A 16416-nucleotide genomic window follows, 5' to 3' on the forward strand; every position below is an offset into this window, starting at 1 on the left:
TTGAATTTCTCACTCCCGCACGGTCTTTTTGCGATGGAATTTTTCATTCCTAGGCTGCTTCAACGGTTCTAGATCACAGCAATACATGCGAAGACACTACTATCATGTCAAAACACAATAATATAAATGGCCCGCAGAAACAAGTAAACTCGTCTTTCAGAGTCATCAAGGAATGGTTGGCAGGGTCGCAACGGTCGGAATTGAAAGAACAACCAAAATTGTTGCGATAGGCTCACCCAAGAGGACAAACACCGAGGGCTAAAACCAAGGCGGTGAAAAAGAGTTTAAGAAATTCGTGCAGCATCACTCTGCGGCAACTTGAAGACTCAAAGTGAAAGTCTCCGCAGGAAAAATCTGATCTTAAGCAATCCAATGAGTGATGGAAACATGAGACGACGAAACATATTTGGCAAAGAACGTCTCAGTTCGATGACAACGAATGCAGTGACGTTATTTTCATGTAACCTAGCCAACAAACGTAAGCACAACCACATAACCCCTAATGCGCAAAATTTCCTTCTGCTTGCCGCTTCGAGATGTTAAAAGTTTTAGTTGGTTGGTGTCATTAGATTTAAACGTTTTGCCCATATCACAGTGGGATTAATGGAGTAATTCGTGGTGAGTTATACTGGTATACGAAAAACATGTCTGTCATATCAAACATTCTGAATGGAAAATATTGAACTATTGTACAACCAAATGACTGTCACTTTAAGAAGTGCAATACAAAGTTTAACCGAAAAGCAATGACTTTTGCTGTACTGTGCGGCATCAAGAAATAAAAAAACACCGCAACCTGGTGTAAAACATGAAGTGGGAACTTCCACATTTACATCTAAATGCGAAGAACACCGCATATTCGGTCATGAGACCCCGCCCTGCCTCGTTAGCAAGGTTCGATGGAGGTCTACTATAAAACCGCGCCACTCCCCGTTCATAGCATCAGTCGACACGACCAACTCTGCAGACATGAAGGTCAGTAGCCCTGTCGTTCATTGCGTAATCAAAAACGGCCGAAATTAAGTAACGGCTCTCATTTAGTCTGCAGTGTCATAAATTTATACCATTCCAACGCTCGGCAGTTCATGACATTATGAAGCTGAGCGCTACCATACGGGGGAATGTGAATACAAGAAAGGAAAGCCGTAATCTAACGTAATTTGTATTCTTGCAGGTGCTCGTTGCCGCCGCTCTCCTGGCTGTTGCCGCCGCCGCTCCCTCCAACAGCTACGCCCCGAAGCAGGCGTACTCTCATGGCCCGAGCTACCACCAGCCGTCCTACAAGGAGCCGGACCACTACGACACGCCCTACCAGTTTGATTACGCTGTACACGACCACTACTCCGGTGCCGTCTTCTCTCAGAACGAGAATAGCGACACCAAAAATGTCAACGGCTACTACTCGGTCAACCTGCCCGACGGCCGTACCCAGCACGTCAAGTACTTCGCTGACCACGACGGCTACGGAGGCTACAACGCCGAGGTGACCTACTCTGGAGAGCCCCACTACGAGGAGCACAAGCCTAGCTACCACCCGGCCCCGGCCTACAAGCCCGCTCGTTCTTATGCCCCTGCGCCGGTCTACAAGACCAAGTACTAAACACATTGTCCTTTCTGTTGTGTGTGATCACCTATTTATAACGTGAGGCGAATTCGTTCTGGTGGAATCTTGTATCATGTGCTGTGTTGATCAAAGCAATACATTGGTGCACAGAAAACGGACGCATTCCTCACTCCAAAAGTGGAACAATCGACCGAATTCCCACGAAAATCCTGTTGACAGGTGTTTCTCACTTTTTCACTTACAACTACGCAGTAGAAGTTTTATGCGAGGCTCAACAGTGATGTATACGACGATAGATGTCTTGGTGTGAAAAGTGGATCACAAAAATATCTGACGAGCAGTCACAAACTTGTGTTTTGATAACCAGTACTTTCTCTGCCCACCTACACACAGGGGCGGTAAGTTCATTTGCACCACGGAGCACCTAAACGACAACCACATTCATTTTAATCTTCACCATTTCATTGTCAAATCCATTTCAAGACCATTTCAAGGTCACCCAGACATCAATGGCGCCGCAGTAACGTCATTCAAGTTCGGCCATTCCATCAGTCATGCGGCGATCATGACCAAGAAGAATATTAGTCTCGAGTCGTTTATATCTGACGTTTGTGATCACAATTTCCAGATATATCGGCCGCCAATGGGCTCCCAATCAACGCAGTGCAATGTACAATTATGCAACTAAGCCATGGCGTATTGAGGGGCATACTCACTCAACAGAGAAATTGCGTTGTCTAGAGCTGTCTTTTACACTTAAAACGATACCAACAGTTACAGGTGAGCCTTTTTCATCGTATCTGATGCACGCTGCAATGTTTTGAAATGTAGAAAATCCGATTACAGAAGGGAAGAATTGTTGTTATTTCCCGAGGCTCTGTTGCAGCGGTCTTCAGGCTTAGTCTATACTGCATGTTATCTCGGTCGATTCTCGATGCAGATGCGTCGCCTTAACTGAAATTATCATTATATGGCACCTACAGTCAGATGAGGCTGTTAGATGTGTTCGTGAATGTCTGGAGCATTTTCTGATGCGACTGTTGCGAGGGTAGTGCACTTGGTTTACTGGATTAATGCCATTTTAGGAAGTGACCTGTGCCAACGATTCCCAAACACCTCCCATGCATCTTGAAAAACTTCATCTACGGAGACCTACATATACCAATATACAAAGTTTTTCAATCTCCTGAGACTGATATAACACAAACTGGAATAATAGCATGTGTGTGAAATCATACCTATCGGACCCTGGTGCCTGTTAGACCGGCAGCCTCCTACGTCAAAACAGGTGAACCTCTCAGCAGCAAATATCTCCGAATGAATCCTTGGCATGTGCTTTAATGTCTTCAGCTGACCTCTGAAGCTCCTTTTTTCCACCCCTGTCACTGCGGTGACGGGTGCTTGATATCTGGGTATGGTTTACGACGGTGTTGCGGAGAGTATTTGATATCAGTAAACGAAACTCATCTCATCTATGCTATGCCTAGATGAGATGTATCTATCGAATCTATGCCTGTTACGTGTTGAAATCAGGCAATAGAAATATGAAAATTTAATCTCATTTTCACTGCAACTGGGAAGTAGCTAGATACTCTCATGTGGCCCATTTTCAGCACTGACGCATATTCACTTATGTAGCCACGCCCGCCGTTCCAGTCAAGGTCAAGACCGCAGGCTTGCATAAGCCAGACCATTCGCCAATTACAGCAGTAGTTGACAAGACCAACTCTGCGAACATGAACGTAAGCACCAGAACTCTTGTCGAGTGCCGTATAAATCAAAGCCAATAACCCTGGGACCACTCGCTGAAAACAGCCAAACTGAAGTTCTTCGTCTCCCCGACCTGCCGGGAATGAGGCTCTCCACGAACTGACCCATGTTTAATCCCGACCTGGTTTATGCACAGCCGCGGTCAAATTATATGCGTGCTGTATTGAACCCCATGTGTGCAGTTCCGCGCATGCTGGCCAGCACACGAGGCGACTTTGCTACGGCTCTAGATGTGATATTGGCAAACAAATTGATGGCACTTTAGATAACCTTTACATAAAGGTTATCGGTGTGGTGTAACGACTCGGGAGCGCACGAAGTTGCCATCTATACACGTCTCATGAGGTACGAGAGGTACGTAAGGTCCATTAACTCGCACTCACCATGCAAAGAGTATTCACGGGTAACAAAAACAGCGTCTATGTGAGTGGTTTTGAAATGAGCATAAATCGCTCCAAGATCATGACCACAGTTACACCGTAGGTGTGAGCCACACTGCATCCATAGGTGCGTGATCCACCATTCTTCAGATTGACTTCCGACCGATCTAGAAGAAATCCTAGACATTTTGTTTAGGCTGAGCGGCAACAGATTGCTTTTAATTGCATATTTGTTTAAAGAACAAAGAAGCTGCCATCTGTTTCAGCAAACGAAGTGAAAGGCCAAACTAGGGCACTATGTGTACTAGTTGATTTTGAACATGGTATTGAACCATCTGCAGAAAATATAGATATTTGGTTTTCGGATGCACTTTTCCCTACCCTCATGTTGTGCAAGTGTTTCTGTTGGCTTAAGTAAGAGGATAAGGCTCGTAATATCGTTGCGTATTTTCAGTTAGTCCAAGTGCCTTGTCGGTATGCCGTGCGGTTTTTGAACATAGATAATTGTGTTTTCACCATAAAGGTACCCTTTACATATGTTTTCATCCAAGTTGAAGGCTATGGCGTGTTATGGTCCGGGCGATTTGTAGTGGAATTACTAAACAAGAATGGGCACAAACATGACGCCACACATCACGTGTCGCACATGTTCCAAGAAAAACAGCTCACTGAAAACTTGCTTTCATGAGACCCTTCTAACCTGAAGTCCGGTTTAATCACGAATATTTGACTTTTCTGATATAGTAGAAATTCCCTCCTACACACCTACTTCGACACGCGCTCGAGTGTGGGTCAACTTGTCCACCTCCCCTGAAGGCTTCGGGAGTGGTTCCCGAAGGTGCGGCGTAGCCGCGTCAATTTTGCATCACTGTAGACAACGGAATAACTGATCGTTTGGTATCAAAGATGCAGGTGTTCGTAGTAAGGTCGCTGACCTACGACAGGTCAAAGTCAGGACATGGATGCAGCGAGATGGTTTCTAAGCAATCGGTTAGCCCGATGCAAAAACGGAGTGTTAGACGAAGTCATACGTCTCTAACATAGTTTCAATATAAGTGTCCTAGCGTCAGGGATAAAGGTCAGCCCGAAGTAAAAGCTAGCCTGTTTTTTATTCTAGAACTTGGTATATATGGTAGTGTCTGATTCTCATTTTGGGGTTATTGATCACAGGAACCTCATTATACAAGTTCCATGGATTTCTTGAAAATCAATACAGGTCACTGACACAAAATGACTAAGGTCAACATTGTGTTTTTTGGAACCTGCTACCTAGCGTAATTCCTGACGCTTATGCAACTGCTAAAACAATAGTAGCCATGTATGATTTTCGTCACCATGACATCAGACAGGTCAAACATTCATATTCAAACAAACACAAACATATACATCAGAATGTAACTAAGCGCGGCTGCGTTTTATGTCATAGGTGAAATCTTTTGACAAAACATAGTGAAGCGGATATTCAGACCTTGTCTTACCACGAGCACGCCGTCTGCAATGCGTAAAATGCTCGCAAATAGAACTTACGTTGCCCTGCTGAGTCTCCAATAGTCGCCGTGGAAGCCCAACTTAGGTAGATGGTTGAAGTTATGCTGACCACACTTTTGATGTGGCGAAACGCGTAATGGTAGGTTCGCCTTTTAGGATTTATTTTCATGTATGGCTCGCCAACGAGGGCCCACGTGGATCTATTGAAGATGTATTACCTCCATGGCGACCTTCATGGCGACGCCACCACAAGTATAGATAACCATATCGTCTTGATAAAAATATCTTCTGATGGTCAGTGTCAAGGACTACAGCAGTGCACGCAACGATGGGTCGCCGATAAAGTATTGTCCAAATAACCAACAGCAAAGCAGCAACAGCAGCAGCACAGCATATCGTGCTTTGATTTTAAAAATCTGCCATAAAAGCTGGCAAACGCTACGTTGGGCATGTCAGACAGGCCACGAAAGCTTTTCTTACGGCCATCACCAAGACAAAAAATTCACAAATAACCCACCCACCAGTCCGTCCCCCGACGCAGCAGCCGCGACGAGAAAGGCCGGTTGGCGTCAGCTTTCGTGTGTTTCTAGGTATTCTTTAGGTCTGGCTGCCACATGCCTCATCAGGGTTCCTTCATTTCCAGCTTTCAACCAGAAACAAAACATCTGTCAGCCCAGTTAGCTCTACACCCTAACCTTACACAGAACCTCCACCTGGCAACGTGACATTTACATTTTTATAAGTTATTCCGCGTAACTGTGTGAGATGGTAGGGGATAGTAGATCTCATACATATAGTTTGGCAATGATGGCGCATCTCTACATTAGCGTCGAATGTAAAATCCAAGAATGACCATTGACATGACAATGCATTACGGAGTGTGCCAACGCAACTTCTTAGTTCTTGTCAAATTCCCCGATACGTGACATCCACTCTCGTTCGAGCCAAGGTGTTTCAACTCATGATGATATCCCTGTTTCGTGCATCAGGATCAGAATCAGGCCCAACAAAATTCTACTACGAATCAAGTTTAGCCAGTTACTGGTAATTTGTGTTTGAATCATTATTCAACTTTGAAATGTCTTGAATCACAACGAATTGTTATCAGACAGGACAGCGCGAGCGAGACAGCTTAGGAAAGAGCGAGAGCGAGAGCAAGAGCGAGAGCGAGAGCGAGAACAGGAACAAGAGGAAGAACAAGAGCACGAGCAAGAGCAAGAGTAAGACCAAGAGCGAGAGGGAGAGCGAGTGAGAGAAATAAGAGGGGGAGAGAGAGAGGGAGGAAGAGAGAGAGAGAGAGAGAGAGAGAGAGAGAGAGAGAGAGAGAGAGAGAGAGAGAGAGAGAGAGAGAGAGAGAGAGAGAGAGAGAGAGAGAGAGAGAGAGAGAGAGAGAGAGAGAGAGAGAGAGAGAGAGAGAGAGAGAGAGAGAGAGAGAGAGAGGGAGGGTTAGGTTTGGCCTGAGTTTGTGTCAGCACGAATGCTGGCGTGTGGAGGTGACACTTTGTCTTCCACAAACTTAGAGCAATGGCACACTAACGGATTACGCCAGCATTAGTGGCACGAGTTGAAAACAAGCTTCTATAGTTGGTGGAGGTGGCGGCATGCAAGCGACAAGGCAAGGATGCTGAATGATGAACTAATATAAGGTGACTGTGGCTGTTTGCTATGACGTATTCATTTAGTAATTTTCCGTTCGAATAACTGAATGCTCACATCAGTTGGGATAAATTGACACGAATTGCGCACTTCAAAAAGTTAGGGTCTGTAAATACGAGTTGTAGTTTATTAACACCCGTTTACATGAACAGAAACTTGACTAAAGCTTCCCATGGGCATGCACACTGACAGGAACAATGATATTTTGAACTTATTGGATCATCTCAGTATGGGAGTAAATCTCAATGTTTTTGAGTTGCAGTCCTGCCCAAATCACATCGACGAAGTTAAAATTGCGGCACGTCACTATGTTGTGCACCTCTGTTTTTAGGATCTACTACCCGTAGACGGTAAAGGGCTTTGGGACAGATCACACCCTTTTAGTTCTGATCTGACTTCCATTTGATATTAGTTCTAGCAAGGTAAGTCGCACGTGGCACCCTCAGCCACGTCTCTCATTTTTAGAGCGCATAGCCGGTTGGCAGGTTTCGTTACGTGTTGGCAACAACTGGCATTGCTGAAATCAGAGCCATGCCCAGCAGTATTGAGCGGTTATAAGCGCAGGCACGTAAGTCAACATCTGTCTTCTGCCTTGTTAATGTATATAAGTCCATCCAGCCATGTATGACCATGACACCTCTCTCATGCAACGTCATTTGAACACCTGCCAAGGTTTCGTTCCGACCATCAGCTTGAACCTGTGTGGTATTGTTCGTAATAGCGCTTCTTGTGCCAGGAGTTCGGTCCCGACCTTAAAATGTTGTGATTAATGTAGTATACGTCCATTATGCGTCAACCATTCATCGTTAATTTGTCAATCATATTGATTCCTTGCTGGTTTAGGATTTAATAAATACGATCCTTTTGTTAGCTTGTATGTTTTTATGGTACAAATCATTTCAACTTTATGCTGTTTGCTGTGTAGGTGAACTGATGTGTTCTTTAAGTTCAGCACTTATATCTCTGTAAAATCTTCGAATACTAAAGCGCTTTATTTCGTTATTGCCCAGGCTGTTTTTGAACATGTCGATTAACGAGCAAGTGTCATTCGTATCTGTATCAGTCTACGCCTAATTGATTCCCGGTTCGAGTATAGACACTTAATCTACTTCATGTTTAATGATTGGCATCATCTCTGAACGTCTCATCCTTTCATCCCACCATGCTCCATATCCTGGGTCAGTATTCTTTTAGCAACTTTACGCGGCTAGTCTCGCATTATGAATCGCATCACTTAATTCTGAACCTTCTCATTCCACTTATCTTTGCGGTCTGTATTCCTGAAACGGACCAGTTACTGTCCTTCTGAGCACCCGACATCACCCGACTCTTGTTGAAGTTTAGGCTCAACCAAAAATATTTGCTGAGCTCGTTCTTGGCGCGCAGTACTGTCTCTGCCGATTGCTGCAGTTGCTTGATTGACTGGCAGAACAATGTTATCTCGTCGGAAAAGAAGCATATAATTCCCTCTACACTATTCATTCTGGTGCCAAAAATGCTTATGTTAATTTCTATATTGATCTCTAAAATTTATGTTGTCAAGTCGAACAACATTTCCCTCATATGAGATTCCTAGAACGTGCCGCGACCACACTAAAACCAGTTTGATGTAAACCAGCTGTGCACTACTGCCGAAAGGGCATTACTGCTGAGAACTTTATCCACGGCACTGAATTGTCCTCAAAATTGTACGCTCCAAAAGAACAGATATAACAATGGTATTCCGGTGAATCGAGCGAAGCCAGATATCGCAAGGCATCATCAATCCTCCAGTCTAATCGTTATCCCAATACTTAACGGCATGGGCCGTTAACCTTATGTTTTCACCTATAAATTAACATTCGCCAATCCAGTTTTATCTGGAGACACCCATTTATGGATGACAGCCAATGCGAGTAGCAATAACCTTTGCAGCAATGAGATAACTTAAATCTCGTAAACATCGAGACCCCTTGTTTTGTCATCCGGTCTGGTCTTCTTTCCTGGGAACCAGGGCTACGATGCTCCGACGCTGGGTTAAAGAAAACGTGAACAAAAACGTCGTTGATGTTCACGGCTACGATGCTTTTGAGATAATTCCAATAGTGAGCGATGATTCCGCTGTAAATCACGTGATGCCAGAGCGTTTACTTTGTTCTTTCTATTCAACGCTAATTTGCATTCTTTGCCCCCAATCAGACCGTCTCATTGCCCATGTTCCCGTGCGGTGAGCTTTGCAGCTTGATCACTCCCAAAAATATAACCATTATCCCTTCAGCTGGACCTTTTGACGTGAAAATCTCCTTGTAATATTTCGTGCAATATCTCTAAGCTAGCTTTATTTTCTCGTAGTACTTTACCACCATGATTTGTTTAGTATTCGTCTAAAATCGCATCGTATCGTAATCGTATCGTTGAATCGTATCGGAAAATCGTAATCGTAATGTTGTAGTAATTTAGGAAACGCCTGTACGTCAACGCTACAGCAAAGTGTCTCGCTAACTAATACATGACCTGTACGCGTTTGCTGTGGTTGGCCTGATCGCCGCCACGTTTATTCCTATTTAGAGGGGTTTAACTGCCTCCATACATCTTCAAGACAAAACTCGCTTATGATGCCAGAGAGGCATTTGCTTGCGCTCCAAACATAAGTCCCTACCGTCTCCGCAGCGTTCGGATTCAAGCGAATATGGCAGTTCCCGCAGAGAATTGTGTTAATTGACCGCAGTGCACAATGGCATCCTGTACCCTACACAAGAGTACAGTTATTTACGGTTGAATATCAACCACTGGTGCATGCACACCTAAAACAGCAAAATCATCTCAACCAATATTGAGTCGGTCACCAGCCAGTCGCCCCTCTCCGTTGCCAACCCGACCTTGAACTGCCCCACCGAATCGTCTAGGAAGCAATTGTGTCACGCCCACCTGATGCGCTGTTCCATAGTTGAATGTGACCGGCCGCGTCCCATTCATTTCCCCAAGTGATTTCTGTTTCCAGCGGGAAATGTGCTTTCCTTCCAAGATTATTTCATGAAATAAATAGGTGACGCGTAAATAACAAGCACTTGTGCATCTCCTTAATTAGTCTCGCATGACTCGCATGCTACAGCTGAACACCGTAATAAGTCCCATGACTTAATGTTGACAGGAGTTAATTCCGCGCTATCATTCAACGGCATGCTTCACCTTGGTGGGCGTACGTTCCAGGAAGTCAAAATCAAGATTTCTCACTATAAGAACATTAATGGACAGGGACCGAATCGGATGATCATGTCAACATGATGTTTCTGTCATTGCCATGTCACCAAAACACGCAATTTCCTGTCGGTATTCCAAACAACATCACGGAAACCGCGAGCGACGGAACAATGCTGCCACACGCGGCCGGGCATAACGTTAACCCCGCGCCCGGTGTTGGTCATAGCGGCCAGGACAGCGCGGATGTGGGTCACCCCGCACGGCCGAGATGAAAACGACACAACAGCCCCGAGCGGCGATCTCTTCATCGTAATACCAACGGGAAAATCTTACTACAACATATGAACTCACCAAACACCACACAAGACTGTGGCAAACCTAACGCACAATAATCAATCACAAGTTTAACAGACCTGGCACACACACACACACACACACACACACACACACACACACACACACACACACACACACACACACACACACACACACACACACACACACACACACACACACACACACACACACACACACACACACACACACACACGCACACACACAACACAATCATTTACGCGGTCAATAGACAAGATACTGATAGGAGAAGCGTTTGCGGTAAGATGCTACAAACAATGGCTGACACGTCGCTAATCGGACATGTCGCATCGGACACCTACCATTCGTACTACGCATTTGCGGCTGCAAGCTGTTCACATTACGCTATGTCACTGTTCTTGATACATGAGTGAAAAATGTCAGTGTCTTACACGTGTACTCAACATGTTTGAATCGTCAAGCACACAAAGAGAGCTTTTTCACAATCAATGTTTTATCAAGCTGACCTATTCAAGTGTTTCGCATTTCCCTACAGGCACCCACTGATCCCAATTTATTGGCACAGAATCACGGTCAGTAATCTAATGATTACTGCGGCTGTGTTCGTTCTTACCTCTCGCCGCAAAGATTGGGTCGTTGAGGGCTCGCCCGCTGCACCGAAGCCCGTCCGAGTTAAATGTGGCTGTATCTAGTCGTATACTCACGGACGACTGGGTGCAACGCCCATCTAAGATTATCATGAGCACTGGACATGAATGATCAGGAGGTTACGGTCTTTCGTAGTCAAATCAAATAATAGGGTATGCGAAAGTGTGATCTCACCTTCAATACAGTTCACAATAAGCTAGGCACCGCACATGCTTCACTTCCAGCACTGACCTATATTCACTCATGGAGCCGCGCCCAGCCTTCCAGTCAAGGTCAAGACCGCATGCATGTATGCGGTAGACTGTTCGCAGTTTACAGCACCGGTTGACAAGACCAACACTGCGAACATGACGGCAAGCGCCAGCACTCTCGTCCAATGCTGCATGCATGCTGTTAATGATGCATGTGTGCTGACATCAACTAGACAAAAAAATATCCTTGGCGTTCAATGACACAACTGCAAAACTCACAAACGACGTGGGGTCGAATATGTGGAAATATGCTGAAAACACAATATCGAATTATATCTTAAGCTCCGAGGCGTGGTCTTCCATACATTCTCCATTCGAGTTCTTCGCCTAATTATCATAGTTTCTTTTCATTGCGCATTCGCTGGAACCACTTGTTAAAAAGAGCAAAACTGTACGTCTTTATTTTCCCGACCTCCCGGGAATAAAGCTCTATCATAAAATGACCCTCTATTTCCCCCGGTCTCGCTTACACGGAGCCAGCGTTCAATTATATGCGTACTGTCGGTAACCGAGGCGACTTTCCTTCCTCTCCCAATGTGGCATTGGAAAATATAGTAATGCAACTTTAGATCAACTTGATATAACGGCCATGGATGTGCTGTGATGGTGGAAAAGCGCACGACATTGCCAACTGTGCAAGACTCGTGAAGGACGACAGACACGCATTCGCCATTCAGACATTGTTTGCATCCTTCGGAAGACTACCTAAATAATCTGATTTATGTCGAAACACATCTCTTCAAGACCACTGTCACATTAGCCGACGGTGTGAGCCGACCACGCCCGGTGACCTGACGTGGCGCGCCGCTGTGCGTGATCTGCCAATGCTTGAACTGGATATGCAACCGATCAAGAAGAGATCGCTCACATGCTTTCTAAGCTGGACGGCAAAAATTGGTCTATAACTGCATAACTGTTCAAAGAATATAGATTGTACCATGTTTTTCAGACAATGAGATGAAAGGCCAACCTCGGGCCCATGAGGTGAAGTAAGCACGAGTGTGCCCGGTTGACTTAAAATAAATTGACCCATGTCTCAAAACAATACAATAATTTGGCTCTCCGATGCACATCTCCCAAACCTTACGTTCCACAGAACTGCTTCCGCTAGAAGAAATAGAAGAATAGTTTCGCGATATCATTGCATATTTTCATCTAGTCCTAGTACCTTATAAGTAAGCTGCTCTGCTCTAAAACTTTTAAAATGGTGTTTTCGCAGTAGAGGTATCCTATACATGTGTTGTCGTCTAATTTGAAGGCTGTGCCGTGTTACGCTCCCACCGTTTTGTCGTGGTATGACCCTCCAAGAACAGGCACAGCCGCGCTGCAACGCTCACGTGTCGCATATGTTCCAGCGCAACGCAAGTAACTACAACAGTAGTGAAACAACTTTAACGTTAACATCTTTTCCTGCCAAACTCAAACCAAATTCATGTCAATTCGCTACGTTAATATTCAACGCAAGGGGAAGCAGCGAACATGCAACCCGCTGTCCTTGCACCGGTCCAAATTCAATTCACGGGGCCGCGCCCAGCCTCTTTGTCAAGGTCAAGACCGTGAGCGCGTATAAAACCAGGCCGTTCACCGTTCACAGCATCAGTCGACAAGACCAACGCTACAAACATGAAGGCAAGTACCAGCACGCTCGTGCAAAGCTGCATGCTCCAACCCCAATGATCAGCTTTCTTTTGGTTAGTGGTACAATACCACTTCATATCTCAAAACCCACTAGAAGAGAACCACAGATGAAACAAGATGGACTTGTAGGAAATGACAGCATTTTTACTTCCACAGGTGTTCATCGCTGCCGCTCTGCTGGCTGTTGCCTCCGCCGCTCCTGCCAACAGCTACGCCCCGCAGCCGGCGTACTCCCATGGTCCGAGCTACCACCAGTCGTCCTACAAGGAGCCAGCCAACTACGACACGCCCTACCAGTTTGACTATGCCGTCAACGACCACTACTCCGGTGCCGTCTTCTCTCAGAACGAGAACAGTGACACCAAGAATGTGAACGGCTACTACTCGGTCAACCTGCCCGATGGCCGTACCCAGCACGTCAAGTACGTCGCTGACCAGCACGGTTACGGAGGCTACAACGCCGAGGTGACCTACACTGGAGAGCCCCGCTATGAGGAGCACAAGCCTAGCTACCACCCGGCCCCAGCCTACAAGCCCGCTCGCTCTTATGCTCCGGCCCCGGCATACAAGCCTGCTCGCTCGTATGCCCCCGCCCCAGCGTACAAGCCTGCTCGCTCTTATGCCCCTGCCCCGGCGTACAAGCCTGCTCGCTCGTATGCCCCTACGCCGGCCTACAAGCCCAAGTACTGAATACCTAGTGCTCTGGTGTGAACAAATATTTATAATGTAAGTCTGTTCGTGTGAAATTTGGCATTCATGTCGTGATGACCGCTAATAAATCATTGTACCATAAAGGGAGCGTAGTTTTGCTTCAAACACGAGAGGAAACGACGACATGTCTGCAGAAGACCTTTTCCTAGGCGTCCCCCATCTTTGGATTAGACCTGGCCATCTAAAAAGTATGCACGCGCGAAACTGCATTGGATGCGTAAGCTTGTGTCTAGTTCTGAGACGGGATCATTGCTAAAAGGTCGATGAAGCACTCAGCCAATCATTGAAAGCGGCGAAAACATGAGCCATTTTGCCGATCAAATGCATGACTTGTATTTTTTGCGCTTTGAATAATCAGAGATATCAAAGGTATCGGAAGAAGAATAAGTTACCAAGGATGAGAAGAAACGACTGTGGTATTTAAGTTTTGTAAAGATAAGCTCGCTGCTTTCGCAAAACAGCCCACCCATCTCTTTTGAGCCTGTGATATCGCTGGTGACATTAGAGATCCGTCATTTGCAGCTGTAGCAAGAATAGTTTCCTTGAGGCTTTAAGAACGCTTAACACCACTACAACAGCGTTGTAAATCTAGAGAGCAATATTTCAACGCTGGACAATCACTGACATTGTCATGGTAAGCAGCTAGTGGGTTACGTAAAAAAGAACGCCTTAAATGATGTTCACGAGTCATTGATACCATTCCTTTGGTGCGTATGTGATACCGTCGAATCACTGATATCATTCCTTTGGTGTGTAAGTGATGCTGCCTAGTCATTGATATCATTCCTTTGGTATGCTTCATCAGCTTCGGCGTATGACTAAACCGCAAGAAATCGGTTAGCGCTATGTGCAGCGTTTGTTTCTGGTTCTTATTACAGCATCACCATGGATTTACACGTTCTTCAACACAAGATTAAATGCAGGACTTCCGGAACTGGTGACAGCCACCTCACAGCACGGAGACGAACGCAAGGCGGTGGGGGAAGGGGGTAGGGGGCGGGTGGTCACTGATCGGTTTCGGTCAAGGTTGCAGGTTATTTAATCCATCGTACAAGAGGAAAACTTGATTTTGTGTCCATGTACCGTGTATAATTTTGAAGAACCCACTCGCCAATTTAACTCACGGCAAAGTGTTCTGTCTGCTTTTAAAATACACACCAAATCTTAAAGAATTCGTTCTATGATTACCTGGCAGCAAATTTAACTAGACTAATGAGTAACTACAGCAGTGTAGATCTTTGGGGTAGCATCATGTACTTTGCGATCTACGGTTATAGAAATGTGCGAGATGTGATTCTTGTTCAGGTGAGGAGTGTGAGATAATAAAGACGCTTGTGGCTAGCGGAGCTGCTGAAGAACAACAAGATGCTCGTAAATACGATGCCGTGATGTTTCAGAAGTTTCGGTCAGAGCAGTTTCGGCCGGTCATGACCATTGTTCAGATTTAAGTGTTCCGCTTGTGCCCCAATCCACTCATCATATTATGAGTAGGAGTATTATACTGCTTAATGTCCATAATCGAAAATAAACGACAATCAATTCAAAAGGACAAATATCGAAGGCCAAAATCCCGACAATGCAAAAAAATTGAACCAATCAATGGAACACCACTCATCGAGACCTGACAAAACTGAACTAGGAAGTCTGCGCAGAAAAGAAAATGTGATCTTTGGCAGCCCGGTGAATGACGAAAAGACAAAAGGGAAAAAATGTTTTTGCCAAAAAACTTTCATTGCGATGACAACGAATATAATGATGCTGTCTTCATATAAACTAAGCCACAAATATGGCGCAGGCACATCAACTTATTTTCATCAATGGATCCTCTCGATTACTATTTCAAAACAATGAAAGCATTAAATGATTAGTTTCATTAGACTCAAAAATCATGCTCATGAAACAGGGGAAGGTATGGAGTAATAATCGGTGGTGAGGGATTCCAGTGCCCTCTAAATATACTCGCATTTTAAACATTCTGAATGGAGACTTTTGAAGCGACGCACAAAAAAATGACTATTACTACCGATAGACTCCGGTGCCGTGTTCTCCCAGAACGAGAACAGCGACACCAAGAATATCAGCGGCTACTGCTCGGTCAACCTGCCAGACGGCCGTGCTCAGCATGTCACGTACGCCACTGACCATGACGGTCACGGAGGCTACATCGCCGAGATGACCTACACTGGGGAGCCCCGCTATGAGGAGCACAAGCCTAGCTACCACCCGGTCCCGGCCTACAAGCCTGCTGGTTCCTATGCCCCGGCCCCAGCCTACAAACCTGGTCGCTCGCATGCCCCTGCGCCGGCCTTCAAGACCATGTACTAAACACCTAGTGTTTTCTAGTGTGTGAGAACCAATTTATAAGGTGAGACCACGTTGTTTTTGGAGAGTCTTGTGTCAAGTGTTGTTATGATAAAAGTAATACATTGGTGTACAAGAAAACGGACATATTCGTGACTCCAAAAGTGGAATGATGGACCGAATGGAAATGCCCACGGAAATCCTGTTGACATGTGCTTCTCACCTTTGACTTACAGCTGATAAGTAGTAGGTGTATGCCAGGCTCAACAGTCACGTTTACGAGAAAATGTGCCTAGATGTGAAACGCGTTAACAAAAATACCTGACGAGTGATTTCAAGCTTGTGTTGCGAATGGCAGTAGTTTTTCCGCCCACCGGCACGTTGTCCAAAAACAGGTGGCCTTAGAAATTTCGGAATGTTCCACATTTTTATTGCGTTTTGAACTGAGCTAGCCATCGTGAGGACATTTTGATACAGTTCACGGATGCCCTTT

At 45.4% G+C, this 16416-nt stretch overlaps 2 protein-coding genes across 2 annotated transcripts in view; both read left to right on the forward strand.

Annotated features, from left to right (window-relative positions):
* Positions 1 to 962: 962 nt before the first annotated feature.
* Positions 963 to 1600, forward strand: LOC119097474 (cuticle protein 19). Its single transcript, XM_037220504.1, has 2 exons — positions 963 to 975; positions 1175 to 1600. Exons 1-2 carry the CDS (start codon positions 970 to 972, stop codon positions 1598 to 1600), a joined length of 432 nt encoding a protein of 143 aa, XP_037076399.1. The 5' UTR covers positions 963 to 969.
* A 2074-nt stretch (positions 1601 to 3674) lies between these two features.
* The window catches only part of LOC119097475 (cuticle protein 7-like), a 25085-nt gene continuing 12343 nt past the window's right edge, over positions 3675 to 16416 (forward strand). The window contains exons 1-2 of the mRNA XM_037220505.1: positions 3675 to 3688; positions 13121 to 13306. Coding sequence (XP_037076400.1) covers positions 3675 to 3688; positions 13121 to 13306 — 200 coding nt within the window. The remainder of the gene's footprint in view (positions 3689 to 13120; positions 13307 to 16416) is intronic.

Source organism: Pollicipes pollicipes, unplaced genomic scaffold, assembly GCF_011947565.3.
Source record: "Pollicipes pollicipes isolate AB1234 unplaced genomic scaffold, Ppol_2.1 Scaffold_4295;HRSCAF=5057_pilon_pilon_pilon, whole genome shotgun sequence".
NCBI lineage: Eukaryota > Metazoa > Arthropoda > Thecostraca > Pollicipedomorpha > Pollicipedidae > Pollicipes > Pollicipes pollicipes.